Source organism: Macaca fascicularis, chromosome 16, assembly GCF_037993035.2.
Source record: "Macaca fascicularis isolate 582-1 chromosome 16, T2T-MFA8v1.1".
Lineage (NCBI taxonomy): Eukaryota > Metazoa > Chordata > Mammalia > Primates > Cercopithecidae > Macaca > Macaca fascicularis.
Window position 1 is genome coordinate 35,786,332 of NC_088390.1, and position 20,307 is coordinate 35,806,638.

General features: G+C 40.7%; 1 protein-coding gene and 1 non-coding gene across 2 annotated transcripts in view; both read right to left on the reverse strand.

Moving 5' to 3' along the window:
- The window catches only part of BLMH (bleomycin hydrolase), a 45,228-nt gene extending 25,411 nt beyond the window's left edge, over positions 1 to 19,817 (reverse strand). Inside the window, exons 1-7 of the mRNA XM_005583335.5 lie at positions 19,674 to 19,817; positions 19,173 to 19,370; positions 15,685 to 15,794; positions 14,109 to 14,250; positions 13,108 to 13,196; positions 11,688 to 11,780; positions 446 to 601 (exon numbers count right to left, since the gene is read on the reverse strand). Of these exons, the coding sequence (XP_005583392.2) occupies positions 446 to 601; positions 11,688 to 11,780; positions 13,108 to 13,196; positions 14,109 to 14,250; positions 15,685 to 15,794; positions 19,173 to 19,370; positions 19,674 to 19,686 (801 nt within the window). The 5' untranslated portion in view covers positions 19,687 to 19,817. The remainder of the gene's footprint in view (positions 1 to 445; positions 602 to 11,687; positions 11,781 to 13,107; positions 13,197 to 14,108; positions 14,251 to 15,684; positions 15,795 to 19,172; positions 19,371 to 19,673) is intronic.
- On the reverse strand, positions 14,377 to 14,485 carry LOC123569576 (U6 spliceosomal RNA). The gene has a single exon (XR_006693398.2). It is a non-coding gene; the product is annotated as a U6 spliceosomal RNA (small nuclear RNA).
- Positions 19,818 to 20,307: the final 490 nt, after the last annotated feature.

Below are 20,307 nucleotides of genomic sequence, written 5' to 3' on the forward strand. Positions count from 1 at the left end.
AAGAGGCTCTGATCATCCTGGTAGGCAGATGAGGAAGACCTAAAGGGAACAGGAAAAATGAAGATTGCTCCCTTCAACAAGAGAGTTCCCCAAGGGGACCTCAGTGCAAAAGTGCTCTGACTCCATGGTAAGAAATACCCGATACACTTTCATTGTCTTTGCACTTGAGAATGATTCTGGTCCTAGACAGGAGCGTATGTGGGAATTAAAATCACTGCTGGCTTACAGTTTAAAAAGTCTCTGAAGAGGAACACTGGGGAAAGGCTGATAAATCCTGGCACCACCAACTTCATTAGCTACATAAAATACTTCTAAGGAAGTGGGGAAAAATGTTTGCTGTCTAGTTTGATACTCATGCATGCTAACCAAGAATCTTATACCATTCCCTGTGATTAACAGCCATTTGAAAGTAAACAGCCAGTGACTACCAGTGCCATTCACCAACCTTATCTTCCATATTGAAGAGTGGCTTGACATGCTCCCTGTAAAACTCCAAGGGTGTTATGGGGCCAATCTTCTGATAATTTTTATCTTTGTCTCGATACTCCCAGGTGAATGTCTCTGGTGGATTACCCAAACAGATGCACACCACTCGGAATATCTGGAAGAGAGGAGGAGGAAAGGTGAGAAATGGCTAGGGGGAAATGTTATTTTTTTCACCTCTTCTTTTTCCTTAAGCTTAGGAAACACAAGAAGTTAGTGGCTAAATTCAAGCTAAAAATTTCACAAGAAATCTAATACTGCGTCAAAAATTGGAAAGCTGATGTCTGAGATTTGGTACCAGTCAACTTAGGAGTTCTCAAATAAACACTGTGAACAATGCAATTCTGAAATGTTAACATTTCGTGCTTAGTACTTGTCCTGAAAATTAAAACTTCCTTAGCCAAGAATCTGCCTACCATTGATACCCAGCAAGATCTGAGTTGCTGCTCTGCTGATTATTTTTCAAGTAACAAATAATGACAAATTTTATAAATGGATTTCCTTCCCTTTATACATTGATGTTTTCCTTATTACAACAGGTGTCTCTACTTATAGGAAAGTAACTAATTTTTCAGCTGCAGTTGGATGACAATGCCTATTAAAAGTATTAGAAGAGGAGGGCTAGGTGCAGGGGTTCATGCCTATAATCCCAGCACTTTGGGAGGCTGAGGTTGGAGGATCGCTTGAACTGAGGAGTTCAAGACCAGTCTGGACAACGTAGTGAAACCCCATCTTAAAAAAGAAAAAAATCAGCTGGACGCGGTGGCTCATGCCTGTAGTCCCAGCTGCTCAGGAAGCTGAGGTAGGAGGATCGCTTGAGCCCAGGAGGCAGAGGCTTCAGTGAGCCATGATCGTGCCACTACACTCCAGCCTGGGTGACAGAACAAGACCCTATCTCAAAAAATACAAAAATTAGGGGCACATGTTCTCAGGATCTCCTGAGGGCTGAATCATGGTTTAAAAAAAAAAAAAAGTACAAACATTAGCCAGGCGTGGTGGCCTGAGCCTGTGGTCACAACTACTCAGGAGGCTGAGGTGGGCTGACCACTTGAGTCCAGGAGGCAGAGGTTGCAGTGAGTTGAGATCACACCACTGCACTCCAGCCTGAGTGACAGAGTGAGGACCCTGTCTCAAAAATAAAAAGAAGAGGAGTAACTTTTAGTAATAAGGTATAATTTTTTGGGTTGTGAGACAACATATTTTCTAATGATGTCACAACACCTTCAAGTTAACATCATTACAATCCAAGGATATATTTTATATTTTTTTCATTTTATAGAAATGTAAATAAGGCTGGGTGCAGTGGCTCACGCCTGTAATCCCAGCCCTTTGGGAGGCTGAGGCAGGTGGATCATGAGGTCAGGAGTTCAAGACCAGCCTGGCCAACATGGTGAAACCCCGTCTCTACTAAAGATACAAAAAAAAAAAAAAAAAACTAGCTGGTCATGGTGGCACGCGCCTATAATCCCAGCTACTCGGGAGGCTGAGGCAGGAGAATCGCTTGATCCCAGGAGGCAGAGGTTGCAGTGAGCTGAGATCATGCCATTGCACTCCAGCCTGGGTGACAGGGCGAGACTCCATCTCAAAAAAAAAAAAAAAAAGCAATGCAAAAATAGAAAAAGAGATACACCCTGCACAAGGACAGAATAAAATATTTCATCTTCTATATCAAATGTCCTTCTTTTTAAAAACATAACACTATGATCTGCCTCTCCCTTTTGCATCCACAGTCACCACCCTGATCCAATCATCTACTACTTGCATTATTTACGCCACACATTTGTATCTGCTATCACATTCAAGAGAAACAGATTTTATATTTACCAAGTGTGCCTATTTTGTGCTAGATACTATGTACTTGCTAGGTCCACTTCATTCTCGTAATACCCTCTCAAGGTATATTTCCCTCCACTTCCGCTTCACCTTGTTTTTTCTTCTTTTTTTTAAATCAGAGATTGAGACACAAAGAAACCAAATAATTTACTTAAAGTCACACAGCCAGCAAGTGGAAAACCACAATCTAAACTGAAGTCACATGCTGTCAATGACAACAACAATAAAGTATTGCTCCTTGGCTACAGGATTTAAAAAGGGAAGATGTACTGACTGTCTACTTTGCTGTACTATCCTTCATTACCATATCTCTTAAGCCTCTCAACAAAGATGGTGGATATTATCCCCCTTTTACAGATAAGGAAATCCAGGTTCAGGGAAATAAATCACTTTCCGGAAGTCATAGAGCCAGTAAATGGCAGTATCAGGATTTGAACTCAGGGCTGACTTTAATATGCTGTTTCCAAAGTCCATCTATTTGCCATTTACTGTAACTTTCTAGTTTTCATATAACTTGTCTCTCATAAAAGATTATACACTTCTTAAATATAAGAACCAGATCATGGATATTTCGTGTCCTTTATAGCATCTAGCAATGCTGGCGACATGACATAGATATACCAGCTGATCTGAACATTGTTCCATTCTCCATATCACCACAGGAGAATTTTAAAAGGACTGCTTTTCTCAACTCACGTCCCTGTTGAAGATCCAATGTTTCCTTACTACCTCCCACAACAAATCCAAACTCCGTGACCTAATTCCTTTTTCTTACTTTTTAACTTAGGCGTAACATATGTTAAGTGTGTAAAACACACTAACAATTCGTTTTTTAAAAACATACATATATACCCATGTAACCATCATTCACATCAATATACATAACATTTCCAGGCTCTGGAGGTTCTCTGGTCCCTTTGCTGTTAAATAACCCACAACTTCCACCAGATCACCACTATTTTTACTTTATAACCATTGATTAGTTTTGCCTGTCCTTTAACTTCGTATAAAAGTATCCATAGAACATATCTTTTGTGGCTGGTTTCCTTTGGCTGACATAATGTCTGTGAGATTCACACACATTGCTGTGTATGTGAGCAATCTGTTCTTCACTGCTGTGATTCTATCTTAACAGAAGCAAGTTAACTTAGAGAAGAAGTTATGCTTGCCTGTTGTTTTGTTTTGTTCTGTTTTCCAAGATAGAACCTTCCTTTATTAAGATTTACTGTGTGTGTTATGAGCCTGAACATCTGGTCATTAAACCATCTCTCTTTTAACATTATATCCTTCTCAAGTTGGTTTCTACCACAGAAAGGAGGCAGAGTATCACATAAGCAACTGTAATTGAGTTACTCTAGCCAAGGATTAATGAGCTCTGTTTGGGATTCATAGTCATTTTGCATTTGCTCAGTGCCAAGACTACAAATGACAACTTTAGGCGTCTGTCATTATGAAGAAGACATTGCCACTGGTAACTATGGTCAACTCAATGGCAATGAAGGTGTACAGTCAGAACATACTTAGATTAGAAAGGTTTTAAAGACCTAAATGATGTGTATTTTCAACTAGTAACTATTGTTACATGTGTATCTACATGTAGTAGTGGAATCATTTCGATCAATTCTCAGTTATCCAAGGGTGGTAAATTCAGCTCAGCCAGGCTCTGGCCAAAAAAGGAGACACAAGGCCAGGCCCAATTAAGATGAAGATAACTAAGTGAATTTCTGTTTACTTTTAAACATATTCTAAAGATAAATACAAATGTTTTACACTATAATTTGCAAAATACCTTATTATGTACTTGACTCCCTATTTAAAGTAAAAAGGGTTAAATTCCTCCTTCTCCCAAATAAATAGAGGAAATCTGCATTTCTGCTATCTAAATGAATTCTACAGTGAGTCCTTTTGTAAGACAATACTTATGCCCTTCACATATATTTTATAAATCTGAATTTTAATAGATATAATTAAGGCATAAGTAAGGATAAGGGTGATATTTCTTTCTTTTAGATTTTAGTAAAACTTTGTAACTTGAGATATGCTGCATTGCTTTATACTATTTGTTTACTATGACTATAAATTATCCAAAGTCATTAATACTTAAGTCAGTCTGTAACACTCTGTAAGGAATATCTGACTCTGAGCCAAACAACACTAGTTAATTAAATAAGCTCCCATTAAAAAAAAAAAAAATGCTCTGAAGAATAATTTCCATGGTCTCTGATACTAGATTTTTTTGATAAGAGACTCTGCAGTTCTGAAATAACATTCCCTGGGCAGTGAGCTTTAGATATCCAAGTCTGCTCTCTGGTGGGCAACACTGGAGTGTCACCTGCTTCTCACAAGATCTATTTGGCATTCAGCACAGAAAAAGATGCTGCACGTTGAACACAAGAGATTATATTGAATTGAATAAAATAAGAGTACAACCACATCCCTCAGAATATAATTACACATTAAATTAATATTAAAACCAACAATTAGCCCATTTAGGGAAATGTATTTGTGACTTTAATTGAAATTGCTCACTTCCCATCCCAGTACTTCACATCTTTTCTCCTTTACTTTTCCCCATTGCACTTATCTTCTGACACATTATACGTCTTATACACTTGTCTTTCCCTACTAGAACATCAACTACACAAAGGTAGGTATTCTTTTCCGCGTTGTTCACTGTTCAATCTCCAATGCCTAGAATAGTGTCAGGTACATATATTAAGAAATATTTACCGAACACATGACTCCTTTTTTGTGGGGGGGAGCAGGGGACAAAGCCTCACTCTGTCACCCAGGCTGGAATGCGGTGGCATGATCTTGGCTCACTGCAACCTCTGCCTCCCAGGTTCAAGCGTTTCTCATGCCTCAGCCTCCCAAGTAGCAGGGATTACATGCATGCGCCACCCACCATGCCTGGCTAATTTTTTGCATTTTCAGTAGAAACAAGGTTTCGCCACGTTGGCCAGGCCAACGTGATCCACCGGCCTCCCAGAGTGCTGGGATTATAGGCGTGAGCCACCACGTCCAGCCCCACATCCAGCCCCGGGCACTTTTGTCATTTCAAACCAAATTTAGAACCAAACTGATAAAGGGTGTGGACTTGGAATATGGACTTTCCAAAATGGTGGAAAGCTGAAGGCAAAGATATACATGGCTCAATGACACCTGGCAACAGATTCTGCTCTTCCTCAACTCCTTAAACAAATAATGATGTGATCCTATTAATTCTGAATCTGGTTTAAAAAGAACAGAAGCAGCCAATGTTTCTAATTATTCCCTTAAATATAGATTACTGAGAAAGGTCCCCTAAACTTGTGATATAAGTCCCAGAGTATAAAGGACAGCCTGCCCAAAATTGAGCTAAATTTTTTGATTGATGGAGACCCTTCACTGATACCCTGGGGGCAGGTGTATGTCAAGGGAAGCTATGCTGAGTGCATCTGTACTTGTCTCTTGCGGCCATTTGTCTTCTGATTAAGATTTTGTATCTTTAGCTAATTAAATAGGGAACTTAAACTAACCTACAACAATGTGGATTATATATAGTCCCTTTCTAGCAACCTATAACTGGAAAAACTGCAGCTGGTGCCAGAAAGGTCCAAGCCCTATTTCCAGTTTAAACATATTTCATAAGAAGGTGAATTATAAAGAAGGGTCTTTCCTCTCAAGTCTCATTTTATAAAGGAGCTCCATTGTAACCGATCTCTAAAAATATTTTCAGGCCAGATGCAGCGGCTCATGCCTGTAATCCGAGCATGTTGGGAGGCTGAGGTGGGAGGATAACTTGAGCCTGGGAGGTTGAGGCTGCAGTGGGCTGTGTTCGTAACACTGCACTCCAGCCTGGGCAACAGAGCAAGACATTATCTCAAAAAAATAAAAAAAATAAATCTCTCTAATGGAGGATCTGTTTATTTTAAACGACTTGCTGAAGTACAACACGGTAAAAGAAGTGGAATCCGGAGAGAAAGGTAAAAGAATGAGACATGAAATAAGGGGAAAGAAAGTGTAGATCCCAACTTAAAGACAAATGATACAGGACTTAGTTAATTCCCATACCCAAGACAGACATCAAATGAGAGGAAGAAGGAAAGATGCAGCAGTTGAGAGTAAGGCATAAATCTTAGAAGCCGGAGAACCTGAAACAGTTTTTTAAGGCAGCTACAGGCAGACACAGAAAGAAGGAGAGGTTAGAATAGTAAGGTAGTTCGAAGATGACAACCAAACTACTTGAAAGACAGCAAAACTTCATGTCATTCTTCTGCTCAAAAATCTTCCTGACTTCTCATTGCCTGTTGAACTGGGGCGAACTCTCATGCTAGTACTCTAAGTTCTTATTATCTGTGTCTAGTTTCACCTTTCCACTGTTAAGGCTAAAAGATTTCAGTGCTTGAAACCACCGCAGAAGAGACAGATTCTTAAGTCTTCATTTGTATTTGCAATACTGGGTTGTTGAGAAAGTAGTACAGTCAAGTCTAAAGCACTGTAAAAACATTAGTTACTTCTATTATATAAAATGCAAAGCCCTACAATCATTTACCCCAACTTATTTTTTAAGAGACAGGGTGTCACTCTGTCGCCCAGACTGGAGTGCAGTGGTACAATCATAGCTCACTGCACTCACTGCAACCTTGAACTCCTCGGCTCAAGTGATCCTCTCGCCTCGGCCTACCATGTAGCTAAGATTACAGGCACGCACCAACACATCCAGCTAATTTTTTCATTTTTTTTGTAGAGATGGGGTCTCTCTGTGTTGGCCAAGCTGGTCTCAAGTTCCTGTGCTCAAGTGATCCTCCTGCCTTGGCCTCCCAAGGCACTGGGATTATAGACACGAGCCACCGTGCACAGCCTACCCCAGCTTTTTTCAGTTTTACTGATGGAGAAAAGAGTCTCAAGGGTAAAACAACCTATTGATCAAAGAATAGAATGCTCACGAGAACACTAAAGCAGTCACAGAAAACAGCTCAACTCTGAAAAAGGTTCAGTGCCGTGGGTCAATGAGCCAGTTATAGGAGAGAAGGAGTAAGGAACCTACCTTAGTGACTATTTATTCACAGAGGAAGAGGAGAAGGGAAGACAGCTCTCTACTACTTTCTGCTAGGGAATGAAGGAAGGGCAAAGACCTGTTTGTTTTTTGTTTTTTCAAGTAAAACACCTAAGCTTGCAAAAGCAGGCAAAAAAGCAGATGCCTTCTGGAGGCATTAAATACGTTTTCGGGCACAGAAAGACATAAAAGGGTACACTTTAAAAGTATAGGCACTTCTGTGATGTTAAAGGGAATGAACTCATATAGATGATAATAGTTAAATGATCTTGAGATTACTTCTAGAGGTGTTTATATCAAAGAAAGAAACAGAAATGTGGACTATCTGGCCCCACCCCACACCTACTGAATCAATCTGCATCTTAACAAGATCCCAAGGTGATTCATGTGCACATTAAAGTCTGACGGCACTACTTTAGACCACATCTACTCTTTCTCTCTTCCAAAACCTTGCTTCTTCAATTATTATTTCTCTCATTCACACCTGCTATCCTTTTCTACACATTGGTTCCCTCACACTGCCCTAATTGCCAAAAAGCCTTCTTTCCTATCTGTAAGTCCACCCTTCAAGATCCCAGGACGTTATCCCAGTACTTTTCCTCGTCCTCCACATCCAGTTCATCAGCAAGTCCTGACAGCTTCACTTCCAAAATATATCCTGAAAAATTTTTTGTTTCTGAGATGGGGTCTCGCTCTGTCACTCAAGCTGAAATGCAGTGGTGACAATCATAGCTCACTGCAGCCTAGAACTCCTGGGCACAAGTGATCCTCCCACCTCAGCCTCCTTCTAGCATATGCCACCACATCTGAACATTTTATATATTTGATGTTAAAAAAATATTTTTTAATCAAAGATGTCTTTAAAATAAAAATGCAGATAACTAGGTCCTATTCTCAGGGAAACTGACTTTGTGGATCTGGGACAAGTTAGGCCTATATATTGTTTTTAATAGCTGAGAGCCACTGCTATAGAATTTCCTAAGTCAATCATAATGGCTTCTTTTCCCTTTTTGTGGCACCGACAAATATTGTTTTTGGTCTTTGATTGACTGATTGATTGATTTTTAGAAATGAGGTCTCACTGTGTTGTCCAGGTAGCACTTGAACTCCTGGGCATGTGGACTCAAGTGATCTGCCTTAGCCTCCCAAGTAGCTGGCACTACAAGTGTCACAAAACAAAAAAGAGAATTCTTTTTGTTACAAAACAAAAAATTTACAAGTGTTACCACCATGCCTGGCTATGTTTTGCTTTTTAACAGACAAAGTTTTTTTGTTTTGTTTTGTTTTTGAGACAGAGCCTTGCTCTGGCACCCAGGCTGGAGTGCAGTGGCACAATCTTGGTCTCTGCCACATGCGGGGTTCCAGTGATTCTCGTGTCTCAGCTGCCCAAGCAGCTGGCATTACAGGCGTGCACCACCACGCCCAGGTATTTTTTTCGTATTTTAGTAGAGACGGGGTTTTGCCATGTTGGCCAGGCTGTTCTTGAACTCCTGGCCTCAAGTGATCCACCTGCCTCGACCTCCCAAAGTGCTGGGATTATAGGCATGAGCCACTGCGCCCAACTGAGAACACATTAATAATTTTAAGGGGATCTGCAGGCTAAAAAAATGGACACTGAGATAACATTGCAATAGAGGTAACCACACATCTCCAAAACAAATCTGCCTTGCCTGTCATCTCAACAAGCAGTCTACACCTCACTTCTCAGTAAGAATGCCTTTAGCATAAACACATTTTATTCAAAGCTATCTGAGCTTCATGGTTGTTGATTAAGTCATCATTTTGACTTGCCTACAAGGTTACACAAATCATAGGTACTAATTTGTGGCTTTAAAACTGCAGCTAGATTCTTCATTACCAAAGAGTCAGGTTCAATGAAAAGAAGTCATCTGGGGGATTGTAAAAATTTTAAAACCTTATATACAGGGCCACGCATGGTGGCTCACACTTTATAATATATGCAATCTTTGAGAGGCTGAGGTGGGAGGATTGCTTGAACACAGGTGGTAGAGATAGGCCTGGGAAACATAGTGAGACTGAATCTCTACACAATTTTTTAAATAAATGAGCTGGGCATGGTGGCATGCACCTGTAGTCCCAGCTACCTGGGTGGCTGAAGTAGCACTTGAGCCCAGGAGTTGAAGGTAATAGTAAGCTATGACTGCGCCTCTGCACTCCAGCCTGGGCAACAAAGTGAGCTCTGTCTCTAAGGGGGAAAAAACCCTTACAGAATTCTGTAGTAAATAGTTTAGGCAGAATCATTAAGTAAATAATCCTATAAAATACTCATACTCAGGACTTGGTAAAGTTGGATGTTACTATTTCTCAGAGGCAGGAGTAGGGGAGGAAAAAAACATGTGAAACATATCTGCCCTAATTCTTATCAGCCAATTACCATGCTCTACAAATGATGAGGACATCAATCTTAGACACATCATTAGTTCAAAGATCATTAAGCAAACATCAAAGGCCAAAAGGATGCTTATGATCTACAGCAAGTATTATCTAGGCCCTTTCCCATAACTGTTTGCAGAACCCTCATTCCTACTATGCCCCCATCTTTTTTTTTTTTTTTTTTTTGAGATGGAGTCTCATTCTGTTGCCAGGCTGGAATGAGCGGCATGATCTCGGCTCACTGCAATCTCCGCCTCCTCGGTTCAAGTGATTCCCGCCTCAAACTCCCAAGTAGCTGGGACTACAAGCGCACACCACCACACCTGGCTAATTTTTTGTATTTTAGTAGAGACGGGGTTTCACCATGTTGGCCAGGATGGTCTTGATCTCCTGACCCTGTGATCCGCCCGCCTCAGCCTCCCAAAGTGCTGAGATTGCAAGCGTGAGCCACTGTGCCTGGCCCCCACCATCTTAATCTAACCCTAAATAAAGGCAAATTATGTAGCAGATATAGCCTCTGCAAGACAGATTCCCCAAAAATCCAATAAGGAAAATATTTCAGATCCTGAACTGAATCTCAGACAGGTTTACCTAGGATCACAGACTGTTAAGTAAAAGAGTCAGAATTTAAACCCATGTATGTCTGACTCCAAAGCCTATTTTTTTCCTACTATACTAAGATGCCTCTCTTCCATAAGAATTTAAGAGATAAAAATGAGATTATTTAAATGCATTTGGTAAATGAAATTTCTGCATTCGTCCACTCAACAAATATTTAAGAAACAGCTATTGTGTCAAGCACTAGGCTAGACATGTTAAACATGAACGGAGTCTTTAGAGCTTAAGGAACTTGTCCCAGGATATATGGCTATTAAGTAATGAGAAGACTAGAACTCAGATAGCCTGACTTCAGAGATTACACCCTCCACTACTCCACTATGCTGCGTCTCTAAAATTTAAAGGAAAACAGGAGTGAAACACTGCGTGTTTTCCACCGCAGTGGAAAAAAAAGTAGGCCATTTTAACTCCATAGTCTTGAAACGAAGCCTAATTAAGGGCCCACTGGCTGACAAACATTTATTCTTTCCTCAAACCAATTTCAGTTTTATGCATATTCATTCTGGACATGGATAGTATTAATAATAAAGATTCTTAACTGTCTTGATCATAAATAATATTACCACCACATATTTTAGTGATTTTTACATTTTCCAAAATGTTTTTACATACATTATTTTAACAAATATAACCATCAATAACTCCCTGTCTTTATTTCTACAGAAAGAAGCCAAATGTTCTGGCATCTATCCAACATCCCTTATTATCTCTGCCTTTCTAGCTTAATTTGCTACCCATCATACTGACAAAAGTTATGTTTCAGCCACACGATTCCCTGAAGGTTCTATCTCTGTTCATGGCACTGTTCATATAATTCCTTTTGCCTAGAATGGTCTTGTTATCTACCTGGTAAATTCTGACTACTCTTTCAAGAGCTATCTTCCCTATGAAACCTTCAGCTCACTGAGCTAGTCACTTCCTGCTCTATGACCACCAAATCAGTTTTACACATCTAGCATAGGATTTATTCTAATTATAGATGTGTTTTTCCCAAGAGACTGAGCTCTTTAAGAGCAGTGACTATGTCTTTCTCACCTGTTTCCTCAGTGCCAAACTCATAGAGCGTATTTAGCATTTATGAAATGATAAAAGAATGATTATACAGACCACTCAACCAGCCATTAGAAAACCTAAGCCCAAGTCCTATACTAAAAGGCAAAGTAAGTTTTAATCTCAGTTTTTTCAGTGTAAAATAAGTAATTTTCAATTCAACTAAACGTTCGTTGCCATGACTAAAGCTTCCTAATCATTAGTTTAATAGATGGGAATATTCTGAGAGTTGTTTAGAAGGGTCACAAAAAAATCCAAATTTTGTTATTACCTCCTCCATCATGACATCCTGTGTGGCTGAGATTTCTCCTTTGGTTGCTCCACTGTGTACCAGGTTCCGTAGTCGTATACAGAATTCTCTCATCTATGACAGAAACTTATTCAGCACTCCAACAGTTACCCAAATTCAATCTAAATGAGTCTCATAGACCAACGCAAGTTCTATTTTGAAATATAACTCAGGCCAGACCCGTGGCAAAGTTCATAAAGGCAAATGTGTTTTTCTTCAACTTGTCCACTTAAACACATAGCTAAAAATGCTTTCCATAAGGAGCAAAGGCATACATTATTCCTCCAAAATACTAGATGGAACTGCTCCTGCTCTGCAAACATCATATAAAGATGTTTTATGTGTCTGGGCATGGGGAAAACACATGATTACATAATGCCTATCACTCAGAAAAAGCAGGAGACAATTATGCCACTATGTTACTCTAGTAGATTTTTACTTAAGAATTTCAATAGCTGTCCATTTTTCCTTCTCTGCCAACTGACTATGACTATGGTTATGCCAGCCCCCAATAAAATTTTCATTTTTTCATTTCATTTTTTCACTAAGATAAAGGTGAGTCTGAAATTTAACCGCAGTGCTAAAGAAGCTGTTGCTCTCACTTCAAATGGAATCAAATGTCATATTATTAATGATCTTTTAGCCTTTCGATAAAAATCCCCAGCGTTTCCAGGGTGGAAAATAGCCCACTTCTAATGTTGGGGAGACACACCTATAGTTTATTTTAAAATGTAATCTTTCTCCCAGGGAGATGAAAAATCCAATTTTGGCCTCATGGATTAGGACAGCAGATTCTGGCAACTCCTAGTTCTCAAAAACGAGGCCTGGCTAGAAAAGCAGCATCCCCGTAGGAATTATAATTCTCCTCGGGAAAACTGGTTATGTAGAGAAGACACAATGATTCATTAAGATAATGAAGCAAATAAAAAGCAGTTCAATAACTACAACAAATCTTTAGTGGGTGGATAAACCACATTGATGTGGTCTGGGGAAGTCTCAGAACACAGCACACTCTTTAAGGAATCTTGCGAATAGTTCTTTTGGTTTTACTAGCACATAAAGCAGTTCTAGTCCACCTCCACTGGAACCAAGTGAGAGACACAGCATCCTGAGTGCTTGCGGCCAGTATTAATTGGACATGGGACTTTATTTCCTAACTATCCCCCTAAGAAGACATTAACATCAACAGAAATAAAAGTGGAAGTTTTTTAAAAGCAAAAACCCTCTAATATTAATTATTTTTAAAGTTATTATGTAGCTACATTGCTTTTGACAGACATTGACATCAATAGTTATCTTGTACACAAACAGTATACACTGAAATACCCAGGAACCCCTTCTAAAAAGTAAGTTTTAAGGAAAGTACACTAAACTCAATCCAACCCTGCTTCATATATTGTACCTTGTGATTCAGAATATCATTCATCCTTCTGGTTGCCTCTGTTGTATAAGATTCAGGAAAGCATTTCTTAGGGATAACACCATATTTTTCTAAAAGAAAACAAATTTCAGTGTTAAATAAGGTAAAAGATTAGAAACCCTGGCAAAAATAGTGATTGTTTCAAAAAATAGGCCATATTTTGCTGGCTTAATTCAGAAAATCTTATACTTCATATTATTAAGCAGGGTTTTTTTTTTTTGTTTTTTTTTAAACAGAGTTTTGCTCTGTCACTCAGACTGGAGTGCTGTGACACAATCCTGGCCCACTGCAGCCTTGAATTCCCAGGCTTGGCCTCCTGAGTAGCACAACTATGGCGCATGATACCATGTGCAGCTAATTTTTTTATTTTCTGTAGAGACAGGGTCCCACTATGTTACCCAGGCTGGTACTGAACTCCTGGGCTTGAGCAATCCTCCTGCCCTGGTCCCCCAAAGTGCTAGGATTACATGCCTGAGCCACCTTACTCAGCCTAAGTAGGTTTTTAATGTGCATATTTATCTGTCTATGTTAGAATTAATTCTATTCTTTTTATCTACTATGCTTTGTCATTTCTCAGCCTTTTGGTCAAGATGAAGTGTATCTATCATACTTTTGTGAAGTGCTCAGCATGATGAGATTTCCCCAAAAGATGTTTTGAAGACATTTTAAAACAGCTACAGTTTTCACGTGTTTCCTGATTACATCAATGGAGAAGAAAACAATTTTTTCATGGAAAATTAGTTCTACTTAATACTACCTTTTCTTCTCCAACCCATCCTTCACAGTAGCTCTCTCCTTACTCCTCATTTAAGAAAGGCACTTTATAGGTGAGAATGTGAACTAAAGGTTCTCAGAAATAACGATATAACCTTCTTGGAGACCAATTCTACTCTGTACATAACCACCAAAGAAATGGCCCATGTCTAACTACAGGCTTACTTAATCACGCTGAGTTTCAGTTCCATTAAAGAAAGAACTTTTACCAACAATATTGACAAGCATATCCCATTGGCCACCATCATTTGCAGGGTTCATAAGCAAAAACTGCACCAGCCTCCCATCCTCAGGCTCCTTTCTCTGGGCTGTGTCCACAAAAGCGTTCAAGAAGAAGTAACAGCGCTCAACCTAAAGAGTAAAGAAAGTTAAATAAAATTAAAAGAAAAAAGAGTTAGTAATTTTACTGGCATTATCAACAGAATGGGAGTCTTGGAATTACTAAGGAATCAACATAATAGTTTTTTGTTTTATTTTTAAAAACATGAACCCTTCGTGAATTTACATGTCATCCTTGTATAGAGGTCATGCTAATCTTTTCTGTATCACTCCAGTTTGGGTATTTGGGATGCTGAAACAAGAACCATAAGTATTTTTAAACTAAAATTGGTAAATAAACATCAGTATCTGACTTCATCAGAATATGTGAAGTTTCTTATACTTGTGTATGTATTCCAATATATTGCGTATATGTGTACAGTGTTTACATTTCAATGCTAAAACAAAACCTGATATCTAAAGTCTTTAATCAATAAACATTTAATGAGCACCTATGTAATATATATTTTGTTTATTTATTTATTTATTTTTAGACAGGGTCATGCTCTGTTGCCTAGACTGCAGTGCAGTGGTACAATCTCACTGCAGCCTCAACCTCCTGGGCTCAAGCAATCCTCCTACCTCAGCCTCCCAAGTAGCTGGGGGGACAGGTGTGCACCACCACACCTGGCTAATTTTTGTATTTCTTGTAGAGACGGGGTTTTGCCACGTCCAGACTGGTCTCGAATTCCTGGGCTCAAGCAATCCTCTCACCTCAGCCTCCCAAAGTGCTGGGATTACAAGCATGAGCCACTAAACCAGGCCAGTAATATACATTTTGAAGATTAGGAAATGGAATATGGCCAGGAGTGGTGGCTCACACCTGTAATCCCAGCACTTTAGGAGGCCAAGGCAGGCAGATCACTTGAGGTCAGGAGTTCGAGACCAGTCTGGCCAACATGGTGAAATGCCCTGTCTCTACTAAAAATACAAGAATTAGCTGGGCATGGTGGCATGTGCCTGTGATTCCAGCTACTTGGGAGGTTGAGTTGAGAGGACGGCTTGAACCCGGGAGGCAGAGGTTACAGTGAGCTGAGATTGTGCCACAGCCCTCTAGCCCAGGTGGCAGGGTGAGACGGTCTCAAAAAATAAATAAATAAATACATAAATAAATAAACAACGAAATAACATTATTTACTGTTTTTCAGACAAGTACTTGAGAAGGGAAATTAGGTCCTAGAAAAGAACAAATAACCTAAAAAGATGTTAAAAAGGGAGATACACTGAATTGAATATTGAATATAAAATTTAAAATTTTAAATAGACAAGCAAAATATAGCCACCTACCAACCAAAAACAGTTCTTGCCTTTGAAAGAGTCAACTTTTGATACTCTGGAAGTCAGAATAAAAGGTGTCTCACCCATTATGAAAGGGCAGGGTATAAATGGAAAAGCAACAAATGAAGAGGCAGTCTCTACCAACGCTGAAATCAATACAAAAAGAATCTTGCCAGATCCGTCCCCTACCTTGTCCCAAAAAAAGAGGTAAGATTGACTAAACTCAAATTCTTCAATATTTAATTTTTTCATGAATGGAAGCCTCATAACATTCAGACAAGAAAAGATCCAGCATCGCCCTGAAACAAGAAAGCACATCAAGAAATTATGAGGGTTCACACAGACTGCACTGCTCCAACTGTTATTTCCCACCAATGAACTCATGACAAGATCTGGACAATTCAGAAAGAGTAAATCAGAAAGAGCAGAAAAATTAAAAACAAAACAAAACAAGAAAGGTGGTAATTATTATTAGCAATATATGTGCAAAGGTTTAATATCTTTAACACAAAAACACTCTTTACATATAAAATAAAGAATCCATTACATATCACCCAAGAAAATCACATTAGAAAAAGAAACATAGCTAGAAAACTGTGAACAGAGACCACAAATAGATCATTCAGTGGCCAAAAAAGATACAAATGACAAAGAAGCAGTTGTAAAAGTTAATGATAAAGACACCTGTTAAGTGGGGAAAGATCATTTCTTATTTCATTTGGGGAAATAAACATCATTATCAATCTCGATAGGAATCTAAATAGGCATAAAATACCTGAATGCAATTTGGCAGTACCTAGCAAAAGCTTTAAAAAGTCCCTACCCATCCGGCGGTGGCTCACGCCTGTAATCCCAGCACTCTGGGAGGCTGAGGCGGGTGGATCACCTGAGGTCAGGAGTTCGAGACCAGCCTGGCCAACATAGTGAAACCCTGTCTCTACTAAAAATACAAAAATTAGCCAGGCAAGGTGGCGAGCACCTGTAATCCCAGCTACTCAGGAGGCTGAGGCAGGAGAATCACTTGAACCCAGGAAGCAGATGTTGCAGTGAGCCGAGATGGTGCCACTGTACTCCAGCCTGGGTGACCGAGGGAGACTCCGTCTCAAAAAATAAATAAAAAATAAAAAACCCCTACCCTTTAATCTGGAATATGCGTTCCAATATGCTTCAATATAGGGTGATTGTATATGCTTCCGTATAGGCTGACCTTAACGTAAGTCAATACTCCATTCTCCTAGTGATAAGCCAAAAAAGTGGAGATATTTCCCTAACTGGATTTTATAAACACTTCGAAACATATAGGAATAGTAAATTGTCTACCCATAATATTTTAATAAATTTTTTTTAGGAGACAGAGTCTCACTCTGTCACTCAGGCTGGAGTGCAGTGGTGCAATCTCAGCTCGCTGCAAACTTTGCCTCCTGATTCTCATGTCTCAGCCTCCTGAGTAGCTGGAATTACAGATGCGTGTCACCACACCCACCTAATTTCTGTACTTTTAGTAGAGCCAGGGTTTTGCCATGTTGGCAAGGTTGGTCTCGAACTCTTGACCTCAAGTGATCCATCTGCCTCCGTCTCCCAGAGTGCTAGGATTACAGGCATGAGCCACAGCACCCGGCCAATATTTTATAAATTTAAATATATACTTAAAATCATGTTAACATAAATTGATTTAGAAGTACTGTTTTTCCTACTTCACATTTCATTTCCACACTGATTCATACTCTTCACATGTACCTAGCCATCAGTGTCTGTGCCATCATTAGATCCACTCTTTCAGTCAGCACACGTCATCTCTCTTCCTCTAGTATGTTTGAGTCAATGTTTTGAATCCATGCATGATGCTGTCCCTGAAAATTCTATGCCAAGCATCAACTATATAATCAGATTCTTCATTTGTCCTGTATGTGTATAATCACAAACTCCATTATCACCACTTCCTGTTCTGACTTACATGATCTTTAAAAGGTCTATTTACAATGATATGCAACATCAATTTATTCTAATTTGTCGCCTTTTAAAAAAAGCTGATTCAATCAAAGGATCTCTGTAAGCATGCAAAGGTAGTACGCATCTGAGGTTTTTCAGAGTAACGTCTTCTCCAAATTGTACTCTACTTCAAAATAAAGTAACTGAGAGCGCCCATTAGAAAAATCCTTTAAGGTCTTAAATATAGGGAAATTATCTCTTTTCTGAAGGAAAATTCTGAGGGAAAATCTTTGACTTGTATTGGGTATAACTTTTTTACTAATATGAAAATACGTTTATAATATATTGGTAAGTGAAAAAGATAGGTAGCTTACATAACAATGCATAAGGTATCAATCCACATTACACACACACACACACACACACACACACACACACACAGACCTGACAAATATACAGGAAAAATATTCACTTGGTATTTGCAAATATTCTACATTAAACAAAAATAATTTTGTAACAAGAAGAAAACTCTAGTTAACTACAGTGTTTTTTGAAAGTCACCAGTGCCTTACTATTAGTCTTTACCTTAGATTTACCTGTATGTCACCTCTCTTCTATATGCTATATATTTCTAGTAGAAGGGATCTGGATGCACTGGTGATGTGAAAACTGCATGAAAATAAACTACATAGCTCACATGCTATTTGGATCTTTTGTATATAAAAGTGACACTGCAAAATGTGTAAGACCTGACCTGTTCCCTAACAAGTCACTGCAATCTAAACTATGTAGGACCACTGTGACATTACTAACTGTATCATCTGTAGCCTGAGAGCCCATACCACTCCAAGCACTTTCTTCTAGAGCAAAACATTAATTATTGTAAGGTCTTGATTTTTTCCTTAACATTTAAAAAATCAACTTTATTCAGGTAAAATGTACATACAATAAAATGTACTCAAGTTAAATGTGTGCTTTGTGAGTTCTGACCGACTCTAAACAAGCACTGATGTGCTTCCTGTCCATATAGATAGACTGGGGGTCTTCAAGTAGATAAAGACTTTAAAAAAATCCTTTTAGTACAATTTTGTTGTGAGAATGTGCTCCTTATTTAGATTGTTGGATATCCAATCTTTCACTATACCTGTTTTTTTTCTGAGAGTGGTGCTAGAAAGCAGATAGCAAAACGAGACTTCTTGACTAGTAAGGCATGAGAATAGAACTTTTTTCTGTATTACAAATTGATCTACTGGTGGGAACTGAGCCCATCAGCACATTAGCGTCAACTGTAACCAAGAAACAAATTTAAAAGTAACATCTGATGACATTTTAATGTAATTACATTGTGTCTTTTCTATTTCATAGTATAGGGCCTTCAGGGCGTTTCTGGGGAGTCCTCCAAGGATATGAACCTTTTCACATATTCTGTTTTGTGACCAAAACCATGTATCTCCAAAACATGGGCTACAAACCACAAAACATCGGAACATAATATAGTCAATTACACTCAAACGTATACTCGTGGACATGTCACTTTAGTATTCTAACCACATGTGCTAACAAGCCACAGAACACCAAAACAAACCACATTGGTAATGTTCTTAGACCTGCCTGTACCTGTGCCTCACTCTCTAAGAATTTACAACCAGTTCTTTCAGTACGAATTTAAGACCACTCTCAAGTAAGACACCAAAATGGGACGCTGTCAGGAAGGTCAAGGAAAGTATGGGAGAAGTTGAAGCCCACACCTGAGCTCTTCTGGTTGGTGACTGGCTTGCCCTCCTGGGACACCGCGTGCTGGAACACATGCTGCGCGCGCTGCACCGTGGCCCGCTTCAGACAGATGTCCAGCAGGTCGTGGGTGGTCCCGACATTCTGGGCAAGTACGAACTGGGAATCAGAATTCAGTTTCTGTATCAGAGCAGCTACCTTCTCCGAATTCAGTCCTGTTGGGAGACCAAAACGGGATTTTAACGCCAAAAAGAGGGGGAAGAGGGCTGATCTGGGGCTCCCGCGTCCCGGATCTAACTTCGTAGGCGCATCCTGGGATGCCCGCTGCAGCGGGGAAGCCCATGAGCTGCATCCTCCTCCAAGGCGCTGTCTCCCTCCAGGCCGCTCCAGCTCGCCCCGAAAGCTCCCTCCCCGCCATCGCCCAGGGTCCCAGCCCCCGGCCTTCCCCGCCGCCGGGCCTCACGGGGACCGCGGAGCTCCTCCAGAGAGGACCGCGGCGGGGGACGGCGGCACCTCACCCGCGCTGCTCATGGCGCCCACGCTGCCCGGCGGCGTAACGGTAGCTTCCAGGGTCCTCGGGCGAGCGCCGGGGTTGCGCTGCGGCTCCCAGCCTAAAGCGCCGGACCTGCCTCTCGCACCCGGAGCGCCGGAAAAAGGAAACCGGCTTGGTGGTGGCGGCGGGGAGGCTGAGGCCGGGAGAAACGGGGTCCGCGGAGGGACAAAACTCCCCCCTCGCGTTGCTGACTCAGCGCCGTCGGGGCTGGCCCCGCCCGGGGGAGGGCCGACGGGGGCGGCCTCGCTGACGCGCTGGGTCAGCCAGTGCCGGGGGCCCGAGGCCGCGCCTGCCCCCGCGCACTACCGCGCAGTTGCTCTGCGAGGCAGGGCGGTGCCGGAGCCCTCGCCCCCTGGGTTCCCGCCTCCGGGCCGCGCGAGCGCCCTCTCGGTATCAGGCCCGCTCCGAGGAGGGAGGCTGACGTGTTCCCTACGGGCCCAGACCCCAAGTACTCTAGCATCGGGGAATCGTCCCCAGGAATCCTTGTGAGAAGCCAAAAGGGAGCTCGAGGCGGGAGGGAGGAGCTGAGAGGTCCCATAATTAAGCATCAGGCTTAGGACGGGTCACAAGGAATGCACCCGAAGGCTCTTCCTATAGGC